This window comes from Labrus bergylta, chromosome 6 (assembly GCF_963930695.1).
Source record: "Labrus bergylta chromosome 6, fLabBer1.1, whole genome shotgun sequence".
Taxonomy (NCBI): Eukaryota; Metazoa; Chordata; class Actinopteri; order Labriformes; family Labridae; genus Labrus; species Labrus bergylta.
Window position 1 is genome coordinate 1,570,994 of NC_089200.1, and position 25,201 is coordinate 1,596,194.

General features: G+C 42.4%; 2 protein-coding genes across 2 annotated transcripts in view; one reads left to right on the top strand and one right to left on the bottom strand.

Annotated features, from left to right (window-relative positions):
- Positions 1–1,708: 1,708 nt before the first annotated feature.
- cyldl (cylindromatosis (turban tumor syndrome), like) lies at positions 1,709–13,239 on the bottom strand. Its single transcript, XM_065956420.1, has 15 exons — positions 12,939–13,239; positions 11,518–11,990; positions 10,948–11,226; positions 9,544–9,622; positions 9,263–9,453; positions 8,769–8,934; positions 8,069–8,210; positions 6,430–6,540; positions 6,247–6,338; positions 5,773–5,836; positions 5,524–5,656; positions 4,792–4,900; positions 4,458–4,576; positions 2,930–3,149; positions 1,709–2,852 (listed from the first exon to the last, which is right to left on the bottom strand). The coding sequence occupies exons 2-15, from the start codon at positions 11,953–11,955 to the stop codon at positions 2,668–2,670; spliced, it is 2,328 nt and encodes a 775-aa protein (XP_065812492.1). The 5' UTR covers positions 11,956–11,990; positions 12,939–13,239; the 3' UTR covers positions 1,709–2,667.
- A 209-nt stretch (positions 13,240–13,448) lies between these two features.
- The window catches only part of zc3h3 (zinc finger CCCH-type containing 3), a 35,705-nt gene continuing 23,952 nt past the window's right edge, over positions 13,449–25,201 (top strand). The window contains exons 1-3 of the mRNA XM_065956421.1: positions 13,449–13,577; positions 16,258–17,845; positions 18,093–18,244. Coding sequence (XP_065812493.1) covers positions 13,532–13,577; positions 16,258–17,845; positions 18,093–18,244 — 1,786 coding nt within the window. The 5' untranslated portion in view covers positions 13,449–13,531. The remainder of the gene's footprint in view (positions 13,578–16,257; positions 17,846–18,092; positions 18,245–25,201) is intronic.

Below are 25,201 nucleotides of genomic sequence, written 5' to 3' on the forward strand. Positions count from 1 at the left end.
CCAGCATTTGAATTAATGAGCATTGAATTCCCACCTGATGGAGTCGACCGGAGTATCATAATGTTGACAGGCACATTTTTTAGTTGTACAAAACTGAAAATTCCAGTTACAGAGCTCCACTCTTTAGGCGGCTCTGGTTCCAGAAGTACATTTCTCCATTCAAATCCTCCATTTACATTTCAGAAAATCCTTACATCAATATTTTTCATCCTTGAACCTAACCCACCAGCTACCGAAATACCAGTGACTTTATACCATTTGATTCTGGACAAAAAAGTGATTGGAAAACAGAGAATTGGGTAAAGGTACAAGGCGGGGAGTAAAGGAACTACACTTCCCATAATCCATTTTTGATTCCAACGAAACCCAACAAATGATAGTTTAGAGCGCTACTTTCTGAACGTAGGCTGACCTTCTTTCTACATTTATCTTTATACAGAAGTGTATATTGTTAATAATAATGTTGTAATTAGTGTTTTAGTACTCGAAATTGCTCAAGACGACTTTTTGAAGGGCTCGTCATAGAAATTAAAACATTTTTACTCCGGATATTAATTCAAGACCACCACTGATCGGCTATGTTTTCACATCATCACTGTGATTAGAAGGCTTCTGAAAGAACAAAATAACTAAATTCATTTGTAGTTTGATTTTTTATCCCCCGGTTACGGCCATAACCTTCCTGGTGTTACGGTCTAAGTGAGTGACATGCCCCCTGCACACAAGATGATGATTTGTCATTGATATTTATGGTCTTGGTCATGACTCGGTCTCAAACCCTAAATGTCTCGGTCTTGGAGCAATCTTGTCTTGGGTATGTCTTGAACTTCTATGAACTTCAAATGTAGCAGCCGACAGCTGAAGTTTGAGGCAGCTGTAAACATTTCCATGGTAACAGTGGCCTCCAACAATCAAGAGATGTTGCTGTGACACTCTAGAATTGTGGGTAGTGTAGTTCTCACCCAGAGATCATGAATAAACCATGTTTTTCTTAAAGAGGTTGATATCCTACAAACTTGTGTCTCCTACAGGAGCATATATCATCGTTTCACACTCAGGTAGCTTGGGGCAGGTCTCCCTTGGACTGTAATGACATTATGACTAGTAATCAAATCCGCTATGATTACTTCCTAAATCACACTGTTGAGCTTTATTACGTCTCTTTGATACACTAAATTATTGACCAAACAGGCCTCACGTTTTCAGTGGACATTATTACTATATATGAGCAGTGTGATGAGCATATTTATTGTTAACTTTGAGGATTTATAGGAGCTATTGAGAAGGTAACAGTAGGGGACCAAGGATTGATCCCTGTGGAACACCACCAACAGTTAACCTTAATTACCAGTTAATTATTTGCTTATTAATCATTCTGTGACTCATTTCCTACAAGTGTATAAATGTTTTCACTCAAAATCAAAGTTATAGCATCAATGCTATGGCTAAGACTCAAAGACAGAACTTCATGGAAACATTGACAACTCGTGATTAAACAGTAAACAGGTGTATCTTTAGCTTTAATAAACACCTCAGCAAAAAATGCATGCCTAACGTCCAGAGGCTCACTGTTCCATAATGATGTTTCATAGTTGAGTAAAAACATGATATGCAAAAAAGGACTTGGATATGTTTTGGTATTTATTGATTATTTTAATCAACATCAACACTTGTAGAAACAACCCAACAGTAAATAAAAAAAGGCCAGGACCATGTAGCTCTTTATTTTCCAATGCAATTCCTTATACTGTTATCACAAACAACGTATCAGAGAGTATACAAGAGAAGCAGCAACATTTTTACAACAAAAACATAAAAGTCTGGACAACATTTGTCTTTAATCTCTTAAGAAACTGATTCCAGTTGCCATCCTGAACAATCAGAGGAACTAGTCATACAGCGATGAGACACATTGGTGTAATTATAGAGCAAACTTTTAACATCTTATTTACAACAGGATCCTTTGGTGGCAATAATCAAAACAGGCCACTCTTAAATCTTTTACATTCTGTCTTCTTTAAAAAAAAGGTTTGCCTGAAAGTCATTCATACAATATAAACATTAAGGCCACGTGTCCACCTAGCGCTGGCTTCCCCGCTCCGGAGCGCTTGCTCAGACAGTAGGAAAAGAGCGCCGGTGGTATCAACAGTGCCTTTCTGAAAAGTTGAACAATTTTCAACTTGAGCGCTCGGAGCGGCTGCACAAAAAAGACAGAGCGTTTCTTTCTACTGCGAACGCTCTCTACTCATTGAAAACAATTTTTCAAAGAATTATCTTTCCTAAGAATTCAACTTCTACAGATAATTATCAAACAGCAGCAGCAGCAACAGGAAACAGTAAACTAGAGATTAATCATAGTACCCTGCCTACCATGTGGTCCATCTTTGCAAACACATGCCGATGCATGTCAGTGATTGTCATCTTTGTTTGAATAGTGCAAAATCATCGAGTCAGTTTTGTGCTTTTTTTCTTCATATAACATTTCAGAGAGAAAGTCTGTACAAATGACTGAAGCCTGATACTGTCCCGGCGCCAAGTTTAACATGTTTTAAATACTCATGTGTGCACTCTTCCCCACATTTAGAACAGATTAGCAAACCAAAGAAAATGATCAGAGCAGCAGAAGCAGAAATAGAAGCGTATGAAGTAAGGTCCTCCTGAGTCCCCTCAGCGATAGAGACACATGCTGGTGCTCTCATACAGGTACATGTAGGCGTCACAAAACAGACGTTTGGCCACACCTTTCATGTCTCGAGGCACCTGAGTGGCCAGCTCGGCGGGAGACATTTCCAGGTACATGGCGACCTCAGGGCAGGCCTGAACCTCTGGGATGTTGTAGCCGTCTCTCTCTCCTGAACACAAAGCAGCTGATGAGCCAAAGAGCACATGTAGAAAAACAAAGAATGTAGTGAGACGATGCAGGACTCACCTTCTCGGTCCGCCATGCTGTCAAAGAAGATCCAGTCTTGGCTGTTCGGTCCGTGTTTGATGAAGGACACGTAGTGGCTTGTCTCGATGCAGAGCACAGCGAACAGCTGCATTTTGTCTCTGGTCAGAGCTTGAGGTTGAGGTGTGCCGCGGCTAATATAAGCCTTTGGGATTTCCAAATCAGCTGGTTTATGGGACTGGCGCTGAGGATGAGCGTGCACCTGGAGAGATAAAAACACACAAAGTTAGGAACACTTTCAGCTGTTCAATATTTTACCTCAAAATTTTATTTACTGCAAATTTTCACATGAAACCTCATGATCAGACAAATGAAGGAAATAAAGTGAATCATCCCATATTCTCCTCATGTTCCTGTGTTCATGTGAAACCTATGGAGGAGCTTTTTCATGATTTGTAGCTCAGAAAACTCCTTATCTGATACTGGCATCAGTAAAAACTCTCATGTCAGCCTCTGACTGAATCTGTTCATTTCAGCTGCTGTCTCTTTTGCTACAGCTCTAACGGCTCCTTACACCATTTAAACTAGAGAAGGGAATTTATTTTTTGAGGCGTTTATTTGGATCTTATCTTGACAGCACACAATAAATCCAGAATGCTCTGGCTGAAATAAAAGGTAACGGTGCTGTTAAGACTGTGGTCGTAATCAGAGGTGGGAGGTATTAAACGTATGTTTCTTTTGGATACAGACGGTTTCACATTTCACATTTCTAGAGAATTGTAGGTGGACTGTCCCTGAAATCCTCCTGGCAGGTGGGGGTCTCCTGAGGCATGACTTAAAAACAACGACGTGGAAGTAGCGGACGAAGCAACAGAGTCCTCTATACGACCTTATAATGAGAATATTTGTCTTTCTATCAATGCTCTGTGTAGTTGACCATAATCTCAATGTGAACTGAAGAGAGGAGAAGAACATCCTGGAGAACAGGAAACATGCAGCAGCAGGTTGATTAGAGCACGGAGATCACGGTGTGTGCTTATAGTCGGTGGTCGTGCACTGATCAATAAATGTCTTTTTTCAGGACTTTTGTGTGAAAGCACAGACAGCGTTCCCCTTTAATCATAGCCAGAGCTGACCTACAAAGACAGAGACTCAAATGTTTGACAAAGATACAAGTGGCACGTAAATCTCTGGAAGTCTGACACTGTGCCCCAGTTCAAGACCTGGCTAACTGACCTCACCTGTGTACTGCACATGGAGAAAATCCCGTATGGCATGATGGGCAATCTTACCATACTTTTCAGCATCTGGCAGCCATTTTTTTGATTATCTTGCCCGACTGGACAGAGTTCCCAGACAGTAACTGATTTCACTGCTCACCACTTACCTCTTTTTTAAACGTTTGTCAGAAATATTGTGCTAGTGATGCAATGTAGCATAATGTCCTGCAATGTAAGCCCTGTTTTGTTTTTTGTTTGTTTCTATGTCTGACTTTATATTCTGTAAAACTTTCTGAAAATCTTAATAAAAATATGGTTTAAAAAAAAAAAAAAAAAGGGACAAGTGGCACCTGATGAGAACACCTGCTGCAGAAGATTTTGAATCCTGTTCGGCTGAAAACAGGATCTTCAAAACAGTCCTTGCACTCTTTCTGCGCCAAGTTTCCACACAGCATGCACTGCTGAGGACCTGAAACACACACACACACACACACACACACACACACACACACACACACACACACACACACACACACACACACACACACACACACACACACACACACACACACACACACACACACACACACACACACACGTTGCATTCAGTGTGTCCAATTTCATGTTAGTGTGTGTGTGTGTGTGTGTGTGTGTGTGTGTGTGTGTGTGTGTGCTCAATGTTACCTTCAGAGAGGAGGTCGGTGATGTCCAGCTCCAGAGAGGGAATGATTTTGTCAAACATTTTGAATTTCTTCCCGAAGCGAGGCATCTGGAGGATGAGGCAGGATGGAGCCTGAAATGATGAGACATAAAAACTCAGTGAAATGAAAAGATCTCATCACAGCGTTTGGACAGAATACAGGAGGGAGAAACTCAATAAAGCAGCTGAGAACGATCTGCTGAAAAACTTCAGCAACAGAGACATCTACTGGACGATCAGGGGAAAGCATCAGATGAATACATCTCCTGACAACCAACATGCAAGAAACAAGCGTCTCATTAGTAACAGATTGACATAAATCAAGAAGGTTAAGAAGAATTATCGTAATTATTATAAGTGTGCTCCTGTTTCATACTTCAGGTTTACACCCAGGCATTTCTCACATTCACAAAATTGCACTGGGATCATACTAAATACTCGATGGATGTCAGATTTAGTTTGAATAGAAAGAAAGTATCGACTCTGACTCACAGCCACACTTTGAGTGATTTTAGAGTCACCAACGAGCGTGTGTTTGGACTTTGGGAGGAAGCCCGGAGAGAACCAACGCACGCACTGGGAGAACATGCAAACTCAGACGAGGATTCAAACCAGGAACCTCGTCGCTGTGAGGTGACACCACTAACCGCTGCTCCACCATGCAGCCCAATGCACAGACATTATTACAGTGCAACAAAGAAACGATGTGATCTCACCTCTGCCAGCTTGAGTCCTGTGCTGTGGAAAGAATGCTCCAGAAGCTGCTGGACGGTGGGCAGCACCAGGCTGTGCTTCTGGTCCAAGAAGATCTGATAGCAGTAGCTCTCCTGCACTTTACTCCCAGCTGAGCTGCGACGGGGAGAAAATGTAAAAACAGGATTTTCACTTTTATTCAGAGGTTCAAAGTGTTCCTGCTTTGTACTGAAAAAACAAACAGGGGTGGAGCTGTGATGATGTCACTGTACAGTTTGAGCAGAGGATCCAGAGCCAGGATGTGGTGCATGATGACGGTGAGAAACTCCTCTGGATCTGAAAGACAACAACCACCATCACCATGAGGCTTTTTAAAGGTTCTGGTTTGCTGCAGTAGATTGATTGTCCCTTAGATAAATGTTGATATTAAGGCTCAGAGAAAGGTAAGAGGAAGGTGCACATTTCACTCGCATCTGCACAAATTTGGAGTCAAACACTCGACCTCTGCAACGTGAACCATTAGCTGCCGTTGTTTAAAAGGATTGTCAAGAAGGAACTGTTGCATCGATTAGGCTATTCATCAGGTCCACATTGTGCCCCCGTGCTTGTTGCACATGCATGAGCCAAACAATCCACTGGATATATGAAGCCATGTACTAGATTATTTCCAAAATGATGTCCTGTTAGTCGTTTGGCCTCTAAATATGTAAAAAACAAACAAAAAAAAAACCAGAATTGAAACGGACCCTTCTCATCAGTGGTGAAGGAATGACTGTAGCCGTGTTTCTGCAGCTGTTGCCTCAGCTTCATGACGTGCCGCCCCTCCACAAAGCCTCTCCTGTAAGATGATACAAACAGCATGGAGCACAGAGAGTTTGTCCTCTATTAAATCACCAAGAATAAAAAATAATGAAAGTAAGAGCACACACCTGCGGAGGGGGTTCACGATGTCGTAGAGCAGAGTGTTCTGGATCGGGGCGTCTCGAGGTTTTGTTGATATGAACAGCATGGAGTCGAGCACAGAGGAGCAGGAGAACAAGCTGAACACACGGGGCGAGAGAAACACACACGTTACATTAAAAAGCTTAAAGTTAGGACGTGGCTCTGCTCACAATGTTTGAGAAATGAAGCAACACAGGTCTGAAACTAGCTCGTGAATGCTAATCGAGCGCAGTAAAGTATACGGTGCAGGTGAAGGAAACTCCAGCGTGGTGATCCAGGGCGGCTCAACAACGCGCTATTCTCGCACCACCTCTTTTTTTTTAATGTATTTAGCAAATTTGTTTGTGTGTCACAGGATACATTTGTCTTGTGTGTGTCGCTGATTGTGACAGCGTTGTTGTTAAGAAAATAAGTAAAATTAGTAAAAGTCGATCAAGATATTCCAAAGTTTATCTGAGATTTTCCAGAAACATATCAAACCAGACCCAGTTCTTGCAATGTTTGGGGTTGGATCAGCTGCTATGGAGCTCTCTTTATCAAACAACCAAAAGAATGTGATGTGCTTTGTGACGCTGTTAGCAAGAAGAAGAATTCTGCTGAACTGGAAACAAAAAAATCCTCCAGTTTATCAAGCTTTAATGAATGATGTAATGAAGCATTTGCAGTTAGAAAAAATAAAATTTACCCTGAGAGGAAAGATAAATATGTTTTACTCAATATGGCAGCCATTTATAGAATACTATAACAAAAACAACCCCATGAAAAAATAAGAATTTAGTAAAATGCAGAGCACTTGACATCCTCCAAGTTGTATTATTATTACTATTTAAATCTCTTTTTTTATCTTATTATTATTTTGGTATTTTATTTGTTTTTACTTATGTTTTTTATATCTTATGTTTTTATTTATTTATTATCATTTTGTTTTGTGTTGGTTTGAGGTATGAATAAACATGTCTCAGATTTTATTTAATCTCTATTTGAAAAATAAAAAATCCCACTAAAGAGAAGTTAAAAAAAATAAAAAATAAATTAGTAAAAGTCACAATCGAAATAATTGTGCAGGTCAGATACTATCTGTGAGGTGGATGTTGGATGTTTCCTCGTTTCAAACCGATCTTTTTGGTGCAGGTTTTACTAACTGCATCATCTAAATCAGCTGGTTCTCTGATTTCATTTGGCTTCATTTGGTTCCTGAAGAGAAGAAGTTACATCTGGTTTAGGTACCAGGGCAGCTGCCTTGTTTCTGAACATTAGTTGGGGGGAGGTGACTTCAGGTGCAGTTATGTCGGTTGCCTCTGGTCTCTGTGATTGGCTGGTTTAAACAGCGATAATTGATTTTAGCGGTAACAGTGACAGCCTTCCTGAGCATGGAGACCGTTTTCTGATCTCTCAGTTCATTCAGGTTCACCTTTTTTAGTCCTTAAGTTTACCTGTGCTGTTTCTCTTTTACTATCTGAAGCGTCTGTTGGTATTAAAGGTGCAGAATAAATAAATTAGAGTTGACTTCATCATCCTACATCTGTCTGAAAAAAGGGAAATAGTTACAAGAAATGATTTGATTTGAACAATCCTCAACGATATCACGGAGTTCATGTGGTTTTGTCTTGTCATGGTGATCCTGACCTGAAGAGGGCAGCATCCATGTAGCAGGAGTTGCAGTGGCCTTGGATCCCCTTCATCCGTCCAATCAGAATCTGGTTCACCTGCTCCGTGCTGACAGGAGGAACGGTCTCCAGATTCTCTGTGTCGGGCTCCATCTCTGTGTCTGAAGTAACACACACACACAGAAATCATGATGTTAAACTCCTTCTCTGGTAAATGTTTGGTGGTGGATGTTTTGTCATGCTCGACCTGTCAGAGTGTTTTCTTCTTTGTGTCGTCAGTTTGTGCACAAAGACAGCTTCATAAATAAACATGAGAACACACACACAGAAGAACCTGAGGGGTCTGCACCGAGCTCGGACCTCAACCCATCAGGAGGATTACTTTGCATAACGCAGACTTTAAATAACGGCCTGAGTGTGTCCAAATATGGAATTTACTTTAGATTGTCGTGATGTCTGCAGGATTTCACTTTTCTGAAACAATATACTGAAGCAATGTGTAAACATGATCAAGGTTAAAACAAACACTTCTCTTTAAATTGAACTGAAATCAAAACAGAAACAACACTTTGTACAGACAGTTACTCTGCTTTCTCCACAAGGGGGCGCTAAGTCACCGACTCAGTTTGGATTCTCAAACATGACAAACAACATAATTGTGAACAATGAGCTACTCTTGATTAAAAACATAAAGTTGACTCAGTAGTTCTTGTCCTCACCTGCGGCTTTCGCCGTCTGCATCACCTGGCCGTGATTGGCCGATGGGATCTGAAAGCGCGAGTCAGGACGGCAGGAGCTGAGCTTCACAAACAGAGCTCTCTTGGGGGGACACTCAAAGAAACGCTCACTTTTGAAGGTGCCATTGCTCGTTCCTTTGTCTTCCTCCTGGAGATCAGGGTTACACATTCAAAAGGTATTTTTTTATTCAGATTGTACTGTGTTCACTTTTTGTCTGCAGTCTTTGCTCTTTGCTGCTGTAACAATGTAAATTTCCCCATTGTGGGATAAATAAAGGATTATCTTATCTAATCTTAAATAAAGGGAACACTAGGTTATAAGGCAGTTATCAGCAGTGGATCAGAACCACTATACACAATCAAATATCTCAGGAAATGAAGCTTTCACACATAAGATGATATGTTCCCATAATGGTCATGTGATGAATGAATACCCTTCTTTAATCTGCACAGTAACATGCCCCTGTAAATATTACCAGCTCTAGTCCAGCCATGGTTTCCGGTTGACCGGGAAGACCAGTAAGAGTACCGATCCAGCGGATGATTCCATATAAATTCCCTGAAGTCACAGACACCTCGACCAGAGAGTTCAAGCTCAGATCCTCAGTGTACAGATCCTCAGTGTGTGCTTCCACTGCGGTCGTATCGACGTCCATGCTCTCTGTCTCTACAAGAAGGAAAACACAAGAGGGTTAGAGTTGATAACAAGTGAGGCTTCAAGGCTTCAAGGCCTCATGATGCAAAGAAACGCTGGAACCTGCAGGGACCTCCCCCTTCGCTACATTCAGCAGAGGAACTTCGATCTCGCCCCCTCGCTTTCCACTCTGATCTGTGTCCTGAAAACAACAACAAAGATCACAGATGAGTTGGAGACCGACAACTGAGTGCTGAAGACAGGGACACATTGTGAATATAAAGGTTCAATCAATCAATCAAACAAACTTTATTTATTTATACAGCACCTTTCAGACAAATAAATTGCAGTTCAAAGTGCTTTACAAGAGTGCAGAAAAGTTATTGACAAAAAAGTAGTTTATAAAATCATTGAGAGACTAATGCACACCAATAAGAATTAAAAAATTATAAAAATGAAAAAAAAAAATACGACACATAAAAGCAATAAGATATTAAAATTAATAAATTGGAGAAGAATATTTAAATTGTAGTAGGATAAAAAAAGACAATAATGTTAAGATTAGAATTTTAAGCCAGACTGAATAAATGAGTTTTAAGACAAAATCCAGAGTTGAAATAGCTGGAGTTTTTAAATTATTCCGCGGACCCCCAAGCTACGGTTCACAGACCTCACTTTGAGAATCACTGCTTTAAGGCGTGTTCTCTGAGTGAGTGTTTACTGCTGTCCCACAGTCTCATCATGGTGTGTGTGAGGGCTCTGATGCACTTCATGATAGTGATGATGAGGATGGTTTTAATGCTGATGAGAACTCTCCAGAACAGCTGATGTTAATGACAATATATTAACTTTAATTATTTAAAAAGGTGCTCTGCCTCTGTGTGCGGTGTTGTTGACTCTGGACAGCTCTCTCTCTCTCTCTCTCTCTCTCTCTCTCTCTCTCTCTCTCTCTCTCTCCCTCTCTCTCTCTGTCTCTCTGTCTCGCTCTCTCTCTCTCTCTCTGTCTCTCTCTCTCTCTGTCTCTCTGTCTCTCTCTCCCTCTCTCTCTCTCTCTCTGTCTCTCTCTCCCTCTCTCTCTCTGTCTCTCTGTCTCTCTCTCTCTCTCTGTCTCTCTGTCTCTCTCTCTCTCTCGCTCTCTCTCTCTCTCTCTCCTCTCTCTCTCTCTCTCTCTCCCTCTCTCTCTCTGTCTCTCTGTCTCTCTCTCTCTCTGTCTCTCTGTCTCTCTCTCTCTCTCTCTCTCTCTCTCTCTCCCTCTCTCTCTCTCTGTCTCTCTGTCTCTCTCTCCCCCTCTCTCTCTCTCTCCCTCTCTCTCTCTCTCTCTCTCTCTCTCTCCCTCCCCCTCTCTCCCTCTCTCTCTCTCCCCCTCTCTCTCTCTCTCTCTCTCTCCCCCTCTCTCTCTCCCCCTCTCTCTCTCTCTGTCTCTCTCTCTCTCTCTCTCCCCCTCTCTCTCCCTCTCTCTCTCTCTCTCTCTCTCTCTCTCTCTCTCTCTCCTCCATGTGACACACACAGTATAATACCATGACTTACCGTGGAGATCCGGACCAGGACTTCGCCGCCTTTTTCTTGCACGTTCACCACCATCCCATGAAAAAGTTTGTCATCGATGAAGTAAGTGACTCGATCCCCTGGGGCGAGCTCCTCCATCTCTGGCAGAGGGTTGGACTGACGGACGGACGGTGACAAGGAGCCGGGAACGACAGGCCTGACTCTGGAGAAGGGCGCGAAAACACCACAATCTTTGGGGCAGGAGAAGAGCTTTTTATACTCGAACTTTCCATCAGTTTTCCCCTTCCCCTTGTCTGCCCCCTGTGGAGGAGAGAAGCACAGCAGCACCCTCCAATTAACATCACCCTCACTCTGTGAGACTTTTTTTTAAGAGTTGAAAAATAACAAAAAAACAACTGAAACCAATCTTTCTATTATTATTTAAGTTGTTGTTAGTTCTGCTTTATTTCCTTGTTAATTGTTTAGCACCAATACATCGAGTCAAATTCCTTGTTTGTGTAAATGTACTTGGTAATAAACCCCGATTCTGATTCTGATTCTGATTATCTCTGTGTTATATCTGTATTGTGAATGCATCAGCTTGTGTCCCACCTGCAGTTCAATGCCAAAGAAGGTTCCTGTTAAGGGGGGGTAATATATTGGTGATGTCAGTTTTCCAATGTAGCGGATGATGCCTCTGAGCTCCTCTCCTCCTTCTTCCACGGTCACTGCTGTGCCCTCAGTGAGTTCCAGTGCTGTGTGGAGAGTTTTTTCATCCTTCCACCACTTTAGCCTCTCTGCGTCCTCAGGCAGGGCCAGCAGCAGCGCAGCCTCCTGTTCACTCAGCTCCTCCAGGCAGCTCAACTCCATTTCATAATCCAATGATGAATATGAACCCACAACAATGACAGAAAACTTTGAGGGGGGAGGTTTTTTTTTGGTTGTTGATTTATGTTTGTACACACTCATGTAGCAAATGCAGCCAGCACTGATGTGTTTTGGGTATTCAGGTTGTCTTGTTAAGATGAAGTACACGTTGTCTGACGTCATGTTGCCCAGGACAGGAGATGAAGTATATCAGGATACTGTACAGAAGCAGAACACAACAAAAACTCATTTACATTAACTGAAATAAAATAAAAAGAGGCTTTACTCCAGAAACAAACAATGACTAACTGATACTGTGTTCTGTGTATTGTTGTCAATGTAATATGACAGAGAGAGTTGAAGTTCTCAAAATCGGTTTTGGTATCCAGACCGGTCTCGAGACCCCTTTTTGAAGGTCTCAGTCTCGTCACAGATTCAAAAGCATTTTTACTCGGTCTTGTCTCGGTCTCAGACCGGGCGGACTCCTGATTTTAAATCAAGTTAAGACCACCACTGACAGGCTATCTTTCCACGCCATCACTGTGATTGGAGGTCATTTGATGTTTCTTCGGTATGTTCGGATGTTTCTCCTCTCACTGTCTGACTTTCTTCACCCTGCTCGTCCTCTCTCTGAACTTAAAAAAAAAAACAGCCTGCACAACCAGTCGAGATTCTGGAGTCTGTAGGGGACCGCAGCAAAAATTCACAGGGGGCCCCTCCAAGCCAACATTCAGCACGTTATGTCATAAACCACCTGACACTGATGAAATGGAAGCAGAAGTTAGCGGAGGTTTACAACTGTCACTGAAAACTTTGAACATTTTGAGCTACTGCTGTTTAAAGTTTATCAGCCCTCGGGGGGCCCCCTACTGGCCAGGGGCCCCCAAGCAGTTGCCTGTCATACCCCTCAACAAGCAGCACCTCTGTGCACAACAAACTGCAGCCGTCTGTTGGGGCAGCAGGGCAACATGAGAACGTAATAAAATAAAAAACACAGTAAAACAGGAGTGACCATAAAAATGAACGATTCATCACGACGTCAGAGATTTACGTCAAACAAACGTTTCATGTAACGTCAACGCCACAGCTTTTACCTGGAACCATTCTGACTGTTTCCCTCACTTTCTAACACACCTGTGACACAGTTAAGAGTTAGTAAACGTTACCTTCACTTGTTGGGAGACTTCTGAAGCTTCTTCTGTTTCTGTCTGATGTTCGATCAAGCTGTTTTAAACTTTCACTTCCTCTTTCATTTCATCTCAGAGCGACGTCACCGACATTAAACTACAAACACCCTGAGGGTAAAACACACCGTGTGTTATTAAACCCTGAGAACTGCTTCTTCTGACGATGTTATTCTTTTTGTTTTAGTCAGACGTCATTAATCCTACGAAGGATTATTCTGGAACTGTTGTTTTCAAATCACTTGACAGCTAGCAGCAAGTCTACTGGAGCCCGGGCTGTGTGATCCCTCAGTGCGGTCTCACAGGCGACATTACTAAAGGCTCTTTCTACACTTAACCTGAGTTGTATATCCATAAAGATGAATTAATGTATTTCCTTAATGTCTGATGATATAGTAAGGTAAATTTATGATTTATTGCATCAGATATTTAACACATTTGTCACTTACAGAAGCCTGGAAGACATTACTGAGGGGCTAAGTAATACGATATTTTTGATTGGACATTCCAAGTACGTCATCAGCAATGGCCTCTTTCTCGTCCGTATTTGATGACGCAACGGTTCAGTTGTAAACATGGAGGAGAGAGAAGCGCTGAAGAGACAAATTGAACTTCTACAAAGTAAGTCGTCCTTTTTAAATGTCGACATGTTCTTTTGTTTGAAGCGGAGTAGAAACAGTTTGTCCTGTTCCGTCTTACAATCCGAGAAAGTCCGTTTTTTCTTTGTATTTTTAAATCCGGCCGTTAACCGTTAGCTTTTACCTTGAGCTCAATTTAACGTTTCACCAAAGAGACTCTGGTTCCGTTTGTCTCTGATATGAAGATATTCCTCATGGAGACACTTTAGTGACACAAAAAGCTTTTCATTTACCTTTCAAGTGTTTCATAGGAAGTCGTTGTTAATGCTGTCAACAGGTTACACTACGTGTTACACAGGTAACTACGTGTTACACAGGTAGTGTTACACAGGTAGTGTTACACATGTAACTACGTGTTACACATGTAACTACGTGTTACACATGTAACTACGTGTTACACAGGTAGTGTTACACATGTAACTACGTGTTACACAGGTAACTACGTGTTACACATGTAACTACGTGTTACACATGTAACTACGTGTTACACAGGTAACTACGTGTTACACAGGTAGTGTTACACATGTAACTACGTGTTACACATGTAACTACGTGTTACACAGGTAACTACGTGTTACACATGTAACTACGTGTTACACAGGTAGTGTTACACAGGTAACTACGTGTTACACAGGTAACTACGTGTTACACAGGTAACTACGTGTTACACAGGTAACTACGTGTTACACAGGTAACTACGTGTTACACATGTAACTACGTGTTACACAGGTAACTACGTGTTACACAGGTAGTGTTACACAGGTAACTACGTGTTACACAGGTAGTGTTACACAGGTAACTACGTGTTACACAGGTAGTGTTACACAGGTAACTACGTGTTACACAGGTAGTGTTACACAGGTAACTACGTGTTACACAGGTAGTGTTACACAGGTAACTACGTGTTACACAGGTAACTACGTGTTACACAGGTAGTGTTACACATGTAACTACGTGTTACACAGGTAACTACGTGTTACACAGGTAACTACGTGTTACACATGTAACTACGTGTTACACAGGTAACTACGTGTTACACAGGTAACTACGTGTTACACAGGTAACTACGTGTTCCACATGTAACTACGGGTTACACATGTAACTACGTGTTACACAGGTAGTGTTACACATGTAACTACGTGTTACACAGGTAACTACGTGTTACACATGTAACTACGTGTTACACAGGTAACTACGTGTTACACAGGTAACTAGGTAACTACGTGTTACACAGGTAACTACGTGTTACACATGTAACTACGTGTTACACAGGTAACTACGTGTTACACAGGTAACTAGGTAACTACGTGTTACACAGGTAACTACGTGTTACACAGGTAACTAGGTAACTACGTGTTACACAGGTAACTACGTGTTACACAGGTAACTAGGTAACTACGTGTTACACAGGTAACTACGTGTTACACAGGTAACTAGGTAACTACGTGTTACACAGGTAACTACGTGTTACACAGGTAGTGTTACACAGGTAACTACGTGTTACACAGGTAACTACATTCACCAAGTCATCTTCTTTACAGAAGACAAAAAAATAAACAAACTGTCATTGTTAAAATCAACAACGAACGGGGCGCCGGTAGCCTGGTGGATAGTTCGCATGCCCTGCGTACAGAGGCTGATCTTCTCCAAGCGGGCAGCCCGGGTTCAAATCCAACTTGTGGCTCCTTTCCTGCATGTTTTTTTGACAAAAAACTATTTTTGGCTCTATCCACTGTCTCTAAATAAAGGCATAAAAAGCCCCACCAAAAAAACCGTTGAAGAAACAACAACATACAAACAGATTCAGAAGCACAAAGAAAAAGTGTCAAACTGTCTGTAAACACATTGATAAAAGAACCCTGCACCATCCTGTACAACACATGCACACATGCACCTGTTCCTACTAGATACAGAGGAGCGTACTCCAACCGTACACCATAAGACAAAAGTAACAGTCATAGACAGGAGAGAAAAGCAATGTTTTAAGACCACTCTAAACATAGACAGACCTCAGGTCAGCAGGCAGTTTCTCCAGAGTGACACCATAGTGACTTAATGCACCTCACCTGGGAACTACTGCCTACAAATATTACATCTAAAGAAATAATAAAGGCCAGAAAATATACACTTTTTTTTTTACAATTTTTCAATTTCCTGATCTGATGAAATGATCGAATCTGTGACTTAAATTTGTTATTGATTAAACAGAACATAATGCCTTCTCAATTAAATGTACTGTAACAGATGTGTATGGGACACAAAAACACTATTTGTTATTTTGGCCGGTAAAAAGTATGTTTGGCCGGTGAGTCAAAAAGTTAATTTCGGACCCTGCGTGCCATACCATTAGTCCTTCGTAGAGCAGTAGTAATACTTTGACTTCAATATGAACTGTTACCACTCTGGTCACAGCGTTTGGGTTGAGTTGGAGTTTGTTTACTGCATTTTAAGTCCAATCTGCTGGAATGCATGAATTCTGAATGTGATGAATGCATGTCGTCTTAATGTTGGAACATGCATTGTATCTATCTTATCTTATTTTGAAATGTAGACATGTACTCTATTTGTTGCTATTCATAAGTTTACTGCACAGGTTGGCTTCTTTAATTTGCTATTTTCTGTAAGTGAATGTACAACTGAATATATATTTTTTACATTTCCAGATCTCATCAACACACATAAGAGTGTCCACGGTGACGCGCCGAATGCAAGAGTTGAGCAAAGGCACCCAGAAGCTTCAACATTATCCAGAGGTAGAGGTCACAGCTCGTCGGTCATCCATCCTCAGAGCTCCAGAGGGAGGGGGGTGTACGATCCTCAGAGCTCCAGAGGGAGGGGAGTGTACGATCTTCAGAGCTCCAGAGGGAGGGGAGTGTACGATCTTCAGAGCTCCAGAGGGAGGGGAGTGTACGATCCTCAGAGCTCCAGAGGGAGGGGAGTGTACGATCTTCAGAGCCGTGGAAGTTGGAAGAAGACCTACTCGCTGAGAAACAAAACCCCTCAGTCGTCTGTTGGACCTCCCTCAGCTTCTACCTCCTCTTCTGGTCATCAGTCCGTCTCCACCAGTGCAGCTAACAGCACGTCACTGCCCAGCCACAGCCGAGGAGAGGAAAGCGATGCTGCCAAAGGGACTGCTTTGTCATCAGTGGTCTCTCAGCACAGGAGAGAGGGACGCGTTGAGAACAGTGCAGGGAGTAGTGGAGTTATAACAGAGAAGAAAAACACATTTACTCAAAGCAAAGCAGCCGGGTCAGAGCACGACGATGGAGAAGGAGGTTCAGGCTCAACAGTTGTTAACACCCAACATCAAACACTTCTCCAGCAGGGGCCTGAACACAGACGTGCAGTCCTGCCAGAGAAGAAAGTCAGTGTTTCTGCAGAGGTGCCATCTTCCCCCAAAGCCAAGACCTCCACCGATTTGAATAGCAGCCCCCTAAAGCCTCCCCTATCAAAGAAAACCAGCACTGAGTCAAAACATTCTAATACCTCAAAACATCCAGCCAATCTCCCCACTGGTCATACTGGTCTACCTCTCTCTGCCCCGTCTAAAATACCAAAACAGCTGGCAGTGAAGCCTGCAGCACACTCCAGCCACAGCCAAGTGAGTGCTTCTTATTTAAAAAAGTCAAAGTTCACTTGGGTTAAGAGTCGAAACGTGGAGGGAGCAGAGGCTAAACAAGCTAGCTCTGTTTCTTCACCAGCAGCCAAAGCTGTGACCGTCGCCCAGACGTCGACCTCCAAAGTCGGGGTTGCTGTTGGAAGCTCCCCCTTACTCCCAACTGGTAAAAGAACCCCCAACAAGAAGCTACCTCGAAAGCTAAGCCCAGTCACTGTAGCCCCAAAGACCTCCAAGTACAGATGGGTCTCCTCCTCTGTGGGTTCACAAACTAAAATATATAGAAAATCAACTCCTCCCAAAGCTCTGGAGAAGAGAGAGGCCGCCAAGAAAGTCAGAACACCCTCCGCTCCTTCCGCTAAGTTCAAAAAGGGCACCGCAGGTTCCCCGTCCGGCTCCTCGCCGAGCAGCCGGTACCGCTGGAAGGCGGGAGGTCAGAGTTCTTTTGCAGCAGTGCAAGGAGGCACATCAGTGGTCCGTCGTAAATCTGCATTCCACTGGACGTCGGACAAAAGCTGCAAAAGCGTAAAAGGAGGGCTTGTTTCTCCTCCCTGCCAGCGTACCTCCTTTACACCCTCCCCCGGTGGGTTCAAGCTCCGCAGCAGGATGAAGATCATCAGGAAGTCTGCCACAAAGTAAGAAATGGAAACATGATCTGTATTTATTTTAATATACATTTATATTGCTTAGGTTGATACTTTGATACTATTCTGAGTGTATTTTGTGTGACTTCTTTTGGCCAGCAGGTGGCAGCAAAGTATGTCAGACTGTTGTTTATGTAGGCATGAATAAAATAGAGATTTATCAGTATCACTTGCTTAATCATAGCATCTGGTGTATCAGTGATATAAAACTTTGGCCCCCTGTTCTGTGACCGTACAGTGGAGGAGGGTCAGCATCAAAGGTCTCCCCCCGGAGCAGGATCTACAGCTCAGCCCGGTCTCCCACAGGAGTGAGGAGGACTCCCTCCAGAGAGCTCGTGTCTTTCGGTCTACACAAGTTGAGGCGGCTGTCCCCGACCTTATCAAGAACAAGTAAGAAACACACGTGAAATATGTTGCTAAGCATTGCTTCGTTTTACTTCCAGAGCGTTTTAATCCTCACTGTTTTTAAAGTATTGCATTGCAGTTGGTTCAGTCAACCTGCAAATGTGGAACGTCACTGCAAGTGTGATTTTAAAAAAGGGAATTTTTCAAAAATTAAACTCAAGGCTTAAAAAATTCAAAACCTCAGATTTTTCATTTAATTTTATTTGGGAATTATGTTCAATATTCTGTTTTCCTTTTTATGGGACAATAGTTCATACCACCAGTAGCACACTCAAAAGCATTATTTTCTTCACACCGCATCCTCAAAAACCTGCATTTAATCGGTTTCTATTTTGGAAATGGGACAAAGATATTTGAGTAAGTAAGTGTGCCTGATGCTGCGACTCTGACAGCGGTTGTTCCAGTTATGTCCACTAGAGGGCAGCAGCTCCCACCCATGTAGTGCGTGTAGGGCTTTGTGTTGCATGCTGTCACTGGAGAGGCTTTACAGACACACTATAAGAGGAGGGGGGGGGTTAATTGATTGCCCAATTCAGCCGTGATGGCGAACAAGTGCCGATAGCGGGTAATTTGCAGAGGTGGAGGCAGGCAGCGCCACTCGCTATCAAGCCCTGGCACTGCTCTCCCTCCAGTAGATAAAAAGGAGCTAATGCATAATTATCCTTTTGCAAATTGGATTGTTTTAACGAACTGTAGAATATAGGCCTAACCTGATGGAAAGCAATCATTGTTTTTACAGCCGCCTTCTCCCTCCTCCTCCCTCCTTCCCTTTCCTCTTGCCCCTCCAACCCTTCGGTCATTCTGCGTGTACCCTACACGCCTCATGCCCAATCTCGCTGTAATCTCCCCTACTCAATGGAGTCAGAAGACATTAGAAAAGCCATCACTATTAACATTAGGCTTTATTCGTCCCCATGGTTCTGTGTCTATCAGTCTGCTTCTCTTTGCTGCTTCTTTTTTTCTGATTCTTTAACTTCACGTGTCCTTTTCTCATCCTTCCTACATCCTATCACCTTCTTTCTTCTCCTCATCATCATTTCTCCACATGTCATTTAGAGAAACCTGAATGTGGATTCAGAATCAGAGACACAGGGACAGGTGGGGCAGGGGTGGAGGGTGGAGGGAGATGGAGTGAGGAGAGCTGCATGTAGCCGTCTGTGCCTCCGATAAGAGCTGCTAATAAAGAGCAAATTGAATTACTAATGATGGGAAGCAGAGTCCCTATAGATGAGCCCGTTAAAAAGCAAACCTTATGACCACTCACACATGCATGATAATACACTCACAAACCATGTGTCTTCATTTCGCCTGGCTGCAGCCTCTCCTCTGGGTGTGAGGGGGGGCGGAGGGGTGCTCCGTTATCTGTGCTTTAATTTAAAGAGGGCATACACCTAAGTAAGCAGTTAAGGCTGTAATGAATCGAGAGGTGTGTGTGTGTATATGTATCTATATGTGTGTATCTCAGAGACAGCCATGTAGCCCAGATAATCTAATAAAGCAGATAAATGTCAGGACCGGACAGAACACGGGGAGAGGAGTGCTGAGCCGAGCGTCTTCCAGCCCCCCTGTGACAGGCCTGTGGAAGCGTTGTGTAGGTCTCTATCTCACTTTGGGTCTTATTTTCTCTCTCCCTCTCCATCTCTCATCCAGCATCACTCAGACTCTTCCCTCTCTCTGACGCTGTCCCCGCTGCTCCACTAATATGCCTCCTGACTTTAAGCCCAGTACTGTGTATCACTTTGCAGACTTCAGCCATTTTTCTGTATAATCTTATTCCTGGTCTGTACGATGGAGGATTAAGGCCGCGTTAATTTTTGATTTTTTTTAGTTTCGGGATTAAAGTAGTAAATTAACGAGAATAAAGTCGTAAATTTACGAGTTTAATCTCGTAAATTTACGGGTTCGAGACCAGCCTGCGCGAAAATTATGTAAGTAGAACTCTTAAAGTCTTAAAAGAATAAAGTTGTTATTTTAGTCTATATCAGAAGAGCAGCAGCATCCTATTCTCAAATGACAAACTCGTTAATTTAAGACTTTAATCTCATAAATATATAACTTTATCCTCGTAAATTCACGAGTTTAATCTTGAAATAAAAAAAAAATATTATTATTTTTTTTCAACATGGCCCTTACCCTCCGTCGTAGGTCTGAGCTCTAATGTCATGAATTTTGTAAATCACTTACTGAAAATTAACATTATAAAGCTCTAATGAGCCATGAACATCGACATGTTAAAGGGGAATTCTATTTTAATCCTGTGCTATATTTTATTTTTTGGAGTATGTATGACTTAAAGGTAAAAAAAAAAGGTCCTCATCAGAAGTCATCTGGTAGTTTGATCGATTGATTGAATAGATGAAAGAGGCTGTAATGGCTGAATCCCTGTAGACAAATATCTCTGGTCAACGTCAATCATAAGTAAACAGGAGAACTCACCTCGAGCGAGGGGCGGGTGTTCGTTCCCTGTGATCGCTGCACGACCATAGACTGTCTGCACGCCACCCATACGATCCCTGTGCAGGTTATTAAACTGCTGCATTATTTATTTTTCTCCAGTATGTCCTTCTCCGCTCTTTATTTCATATTGCTGTTTCATCGAAGTAAACATTCATTTTTATTTGTAACTTTATCTTTTAAGAGAGAGGATGAGATCTTTGTTGCTTCGATATGAGTTCTTAAACTCTGTCTCTGGTTTTCTGGATTCAATCTAATGGGTGTAAAACTTAAAGTTTGTCTTCTCAGAGGTACCTGAAGCAACATGCTTTCACTAATGAAGACCCATTAATATTATCATTTTTAAAATGTAGGACTGTTTTCAGATTGACTACAGCCTCTCTGCCACTTTTTGTTTAATAAAAAGTGGATGTATCACACACACACACACACACACACACACACACACACACACACACACAAACACAACACACACACTGTGCTGTAGTAGTGGGCTCTCTCACAGTTGCTGTGCTGCCAACCTTTGCTCTCTCAGCATCAGCTTGCCAACCCCCCCCCCCCCCCCCCCCCCCCCCTTACCCCCATCCATCCAAAGATACCATGGAGCCCATTACCACCACCAAAGATTCCTCCCTCCTCACCCCCCCCCTCTTCCATGGATCCTGTTACCGTGCCAACAGTGATCCCATTTATTTCACCCATAAATCATATGTGCTTCTCTGCATCGAGGTCCTGCTCTCACTGACATTTTCCCCTTTCTCCAGTCTGCAGACCCCACCCCCCCTGCAAACACTGATGTATGGAAACATGGAAAAAACAAGGATTTGGTATACATGCACAAATCTGAGGTGTAATTGATAACTAGCCAAGCTGAGTACTTTTGATATCCTGTCACCTGTCAGACACTGATAACAGAGTGCATAGAGACAGACACATGTTCTACCAGCTGCAACATCTGGATCTAACAAACCTGTTATTTCAATCCTGCTGTTGCAAATTAAAAAAAGCCTTCTGAGTGTCTCCTCCACGCTCAACTTTTGGACGACTATGAGTGCACCCTATGGTACCCATCATGCACTTCAATTTTGCCAATTATGTAATTGTGAAGGCACTCAATACTCAAAAACAGCAGTGTTTAAGCTTGTCCACTTATTGAGTTGAAGACTTTGTATCCTCAGGTTAACGTCCAGGAAGAAGTAATAGCCTAAAGAATTTCATGACACACAAAAACTGCAGAGGAGTTTGTCTCTGATGTCCACGCTTTTCCTTTTTTGGCTTCATCTTGGCACGACGCACATTTGTTTATTTTTGTTTGTTTATTTGCATCACTCTCTGGTTCACACTTGCTCCAGTTTCTCCCACTTTTCCTTCTCACTGCAGCCCCTTGTCGTGCGCTCCCGTCTCACTGTGTCACTCCCACATATGTACCCACTGCACATGCACACACACACAGAGGGGACACTAGCTCAGCCTTGTGTATACTGGAGCTATAACTCTATATCTATCATGTGTGTGTGTGTGTGTGTGTGTGTCTGCTGATCTATCCGAGAACTTTTTATTGGTCAAATAATTTTAATAGTTTGTGTGTTTGTGTGTGTGTGATCATCTCATCAGCTGCTTTTCTACATACCGTTCTCTGGATGCCATTCCCCAGAGCTCCCATAGTATTATCAGTTGGACAACACACACATTTGAACTGTGTGGACCTCAACCTGTAATGCACACACACACACACACACACACACACACACACAGGCATTCTGCTCATTCCTTCTGCACTTTCTCAGGCTCTCTGTGTCAAACAGGTGGACCTCTGTCTGTTGCTTTCTTTCTCTTCCCTTCTATTTATATCCGTCACCATTTGTCATGCACACACATACACACACACACACACACACACACACAACCTCGACAAGTGCCCGACAAGACAAGTGCGCCCACACGCACTCAAATGATTCACACATCCAGGATTGTTGCATTGCCGTAATGATTTAGATAGAGGCTGCTGTTGCTTGTAGCAGATTTAGAATGAGAGGTCGTGTGCGTTTTAAGGATTATTCTTTGACTGTATCAGAAGACGCAGCTCTTTTATTCATTCATCTGTGTGTCTTTATTTAAACGGTATTGCATGAATGATTCATTTTCTCATGCAGGACGGTGTCTTGTGCAGCAGGACGAGCTCGGTATAGCGCTCTGCACGGTGCACTGTAACATTTGGCATTTTAAACAACCTCTCAGGACCCGGGCGGGGTTGGGGGGAGGAGGGGGGGAGTGCATGCTGGTGATCGGACCCCCTACAGTATGTCCACATGAGGAACTCCTCCCTGTCCGTGTTGTAAAAACTCCTCCTCCTCCTCCTCACCACCGCTCTTCAAACTGTCAACTGGCCATAATTAAAGTTCTGACTCATTTGAGGTCAACGTGAAGATGGGCTTCTCTGGCCTCGAGGACGAGCAATTAACGGTCAACAACATCGTCAGAGTCCGGATGACGCTCGTTTGTTAACATTGAAATAGCTCCAGATGATTGAATTATTTAGAAATCTCGGTATCTGTCTTTTTTTTTTTTTAAATGTCCAATGCTGTTTTTTGTATTTTCTTTTCTTTCTCTTTTTTCTTAAATAAAAAAATGCATCATATATTCCAACATGTTCTCCACTGAGCTTCTATGAGCTCATAGTGATGTTTGCCATCATGATGGGGGTGGGCTTATCCTTTGAACCTGTGAGGAGCAGGGGGGTGGGGTGGGGGCAGCATGTGTTGAAATGTGTAATCAATCCTATTGAGTTCAGAAACTTTAGCCTGAGATGACTGTGATCCCTTCCCAGTTAAGGAGGTAAATGTTTTCTTGGTATCCAGAGGAGTGGCCCATGTGCCAGGCTGTCTGAGTAAATCAGAAACCTAACAGGACGCGGGGCAGACTTCTCCCTAATTATTCGAGAACACATGGCGGGGCGCTGCCTCTGCCCGTGTGTCAGTAAATGGCTCGGCTGGGGGTAGGAGGTGTTGCCATCTTTTATGCTGCACATTTCAGACACAGGGAAACACAATGTGCTTCACTTTCAGTGAAAAACAAAATCGAAACAATATCATAGAAGAGGAAAAAAATAAAAAACAACATTTAAGAGCAGAAACACACAGACCGAAATCTGCACAACACGCACTCAACACATATACCTACACACACACTCAAGCACACACACATAAACACACACACACAAATGCATGCACAGACACACAGGGGCAATTGGCAGAAATTCATCGGGCCCCTCCAACCAGCGTTCATTATTATTTTCCTGATAACTCCTCTTCATTTTCCTTCATTGACAAATTTTTGGTTTTCACAGGAATAATACTGCAACGCTTAGCAGGTTATAGAGAGTGAGTGCTGTCAGATGGGGGCTCCCTTAGGGAGGTTTCCTACTGTCGTTGCAAAATTTGCACATTTGAGGCAATGCTGTGGTTTAAAGTTTGTAGGGCCCCAAGCAGTCGCATACCTTGCCTGTTGACAAGCAGCGCCTCTGCAGACACACACACACACACACACACACACACACACACACAGTAGGACTCCTTCACTACAAAATGTGTGTGTGATTGAACTCACATCCACATGATTTCTATTATGGCTTCAGTTTTTAAAAAAACGTTTTTTATGTCCGGGGTCGTAGTGATTTAAAAGCTTCAGTTCAGTAGATCTCAAAGCACCACACTCCTGTTTCTCCATCTTCAATACAAAAGTAGTACATGTCAGACTTTGTGCTTGGGGGAAAGTGAAACTTACAGAGCAAAGAAGTAAATATTTAATGGATGAGGTGGGGACAGCGAGCGTCTGATGCTGTGCATGGCTATTGCGATATCCAACGCTGTGATTTGAGGCTTCATTTGGGAGAAGTGAGCACAAACTCACAACAATGATATTTGAGATTTTTAAACGCAGTTTTATAACTCATTTATTCAGTCTGGCTTTTATATATAAAATTCAAATCTTAACATTATTGTTTTGTCTTTTTTATCCTTCTACAATTATAAATATTCTTCTATTATTCATTTTAATATCTTATTGCTTTTATGTGTTGTATTTTACTTTTTCATATTTTTACTTATAAATATATACTTTTTTATATATATTTTTTAAATTCTTATTGGTGTGCATTAGTCTCACAATGATTTTTAAACTACTTTTTTTGTCAATAACTTTTCTGCACTCTTGTAAAGCACTTTGAACTGCAATTTAATTTGTCTGAAAGGTGCTATATAAATAAAGTTTGATTTGATATGTCACCGTCTAACTTAACACACCAAAAAATCAAGAAAGGCAAACACAACATTAAATGTAATAAATACAAACCAAGTAATATGTAAGATAACTGTATTTCTGTATGAAGTGACTTTAAAGACATGAACTCAGATATGAAAGTTTAAAAGACGTGTTTAGATGTATTGATCAGTTTCTGTTCTGAGCCTTTGGGTCTTGTTTTGTTACATA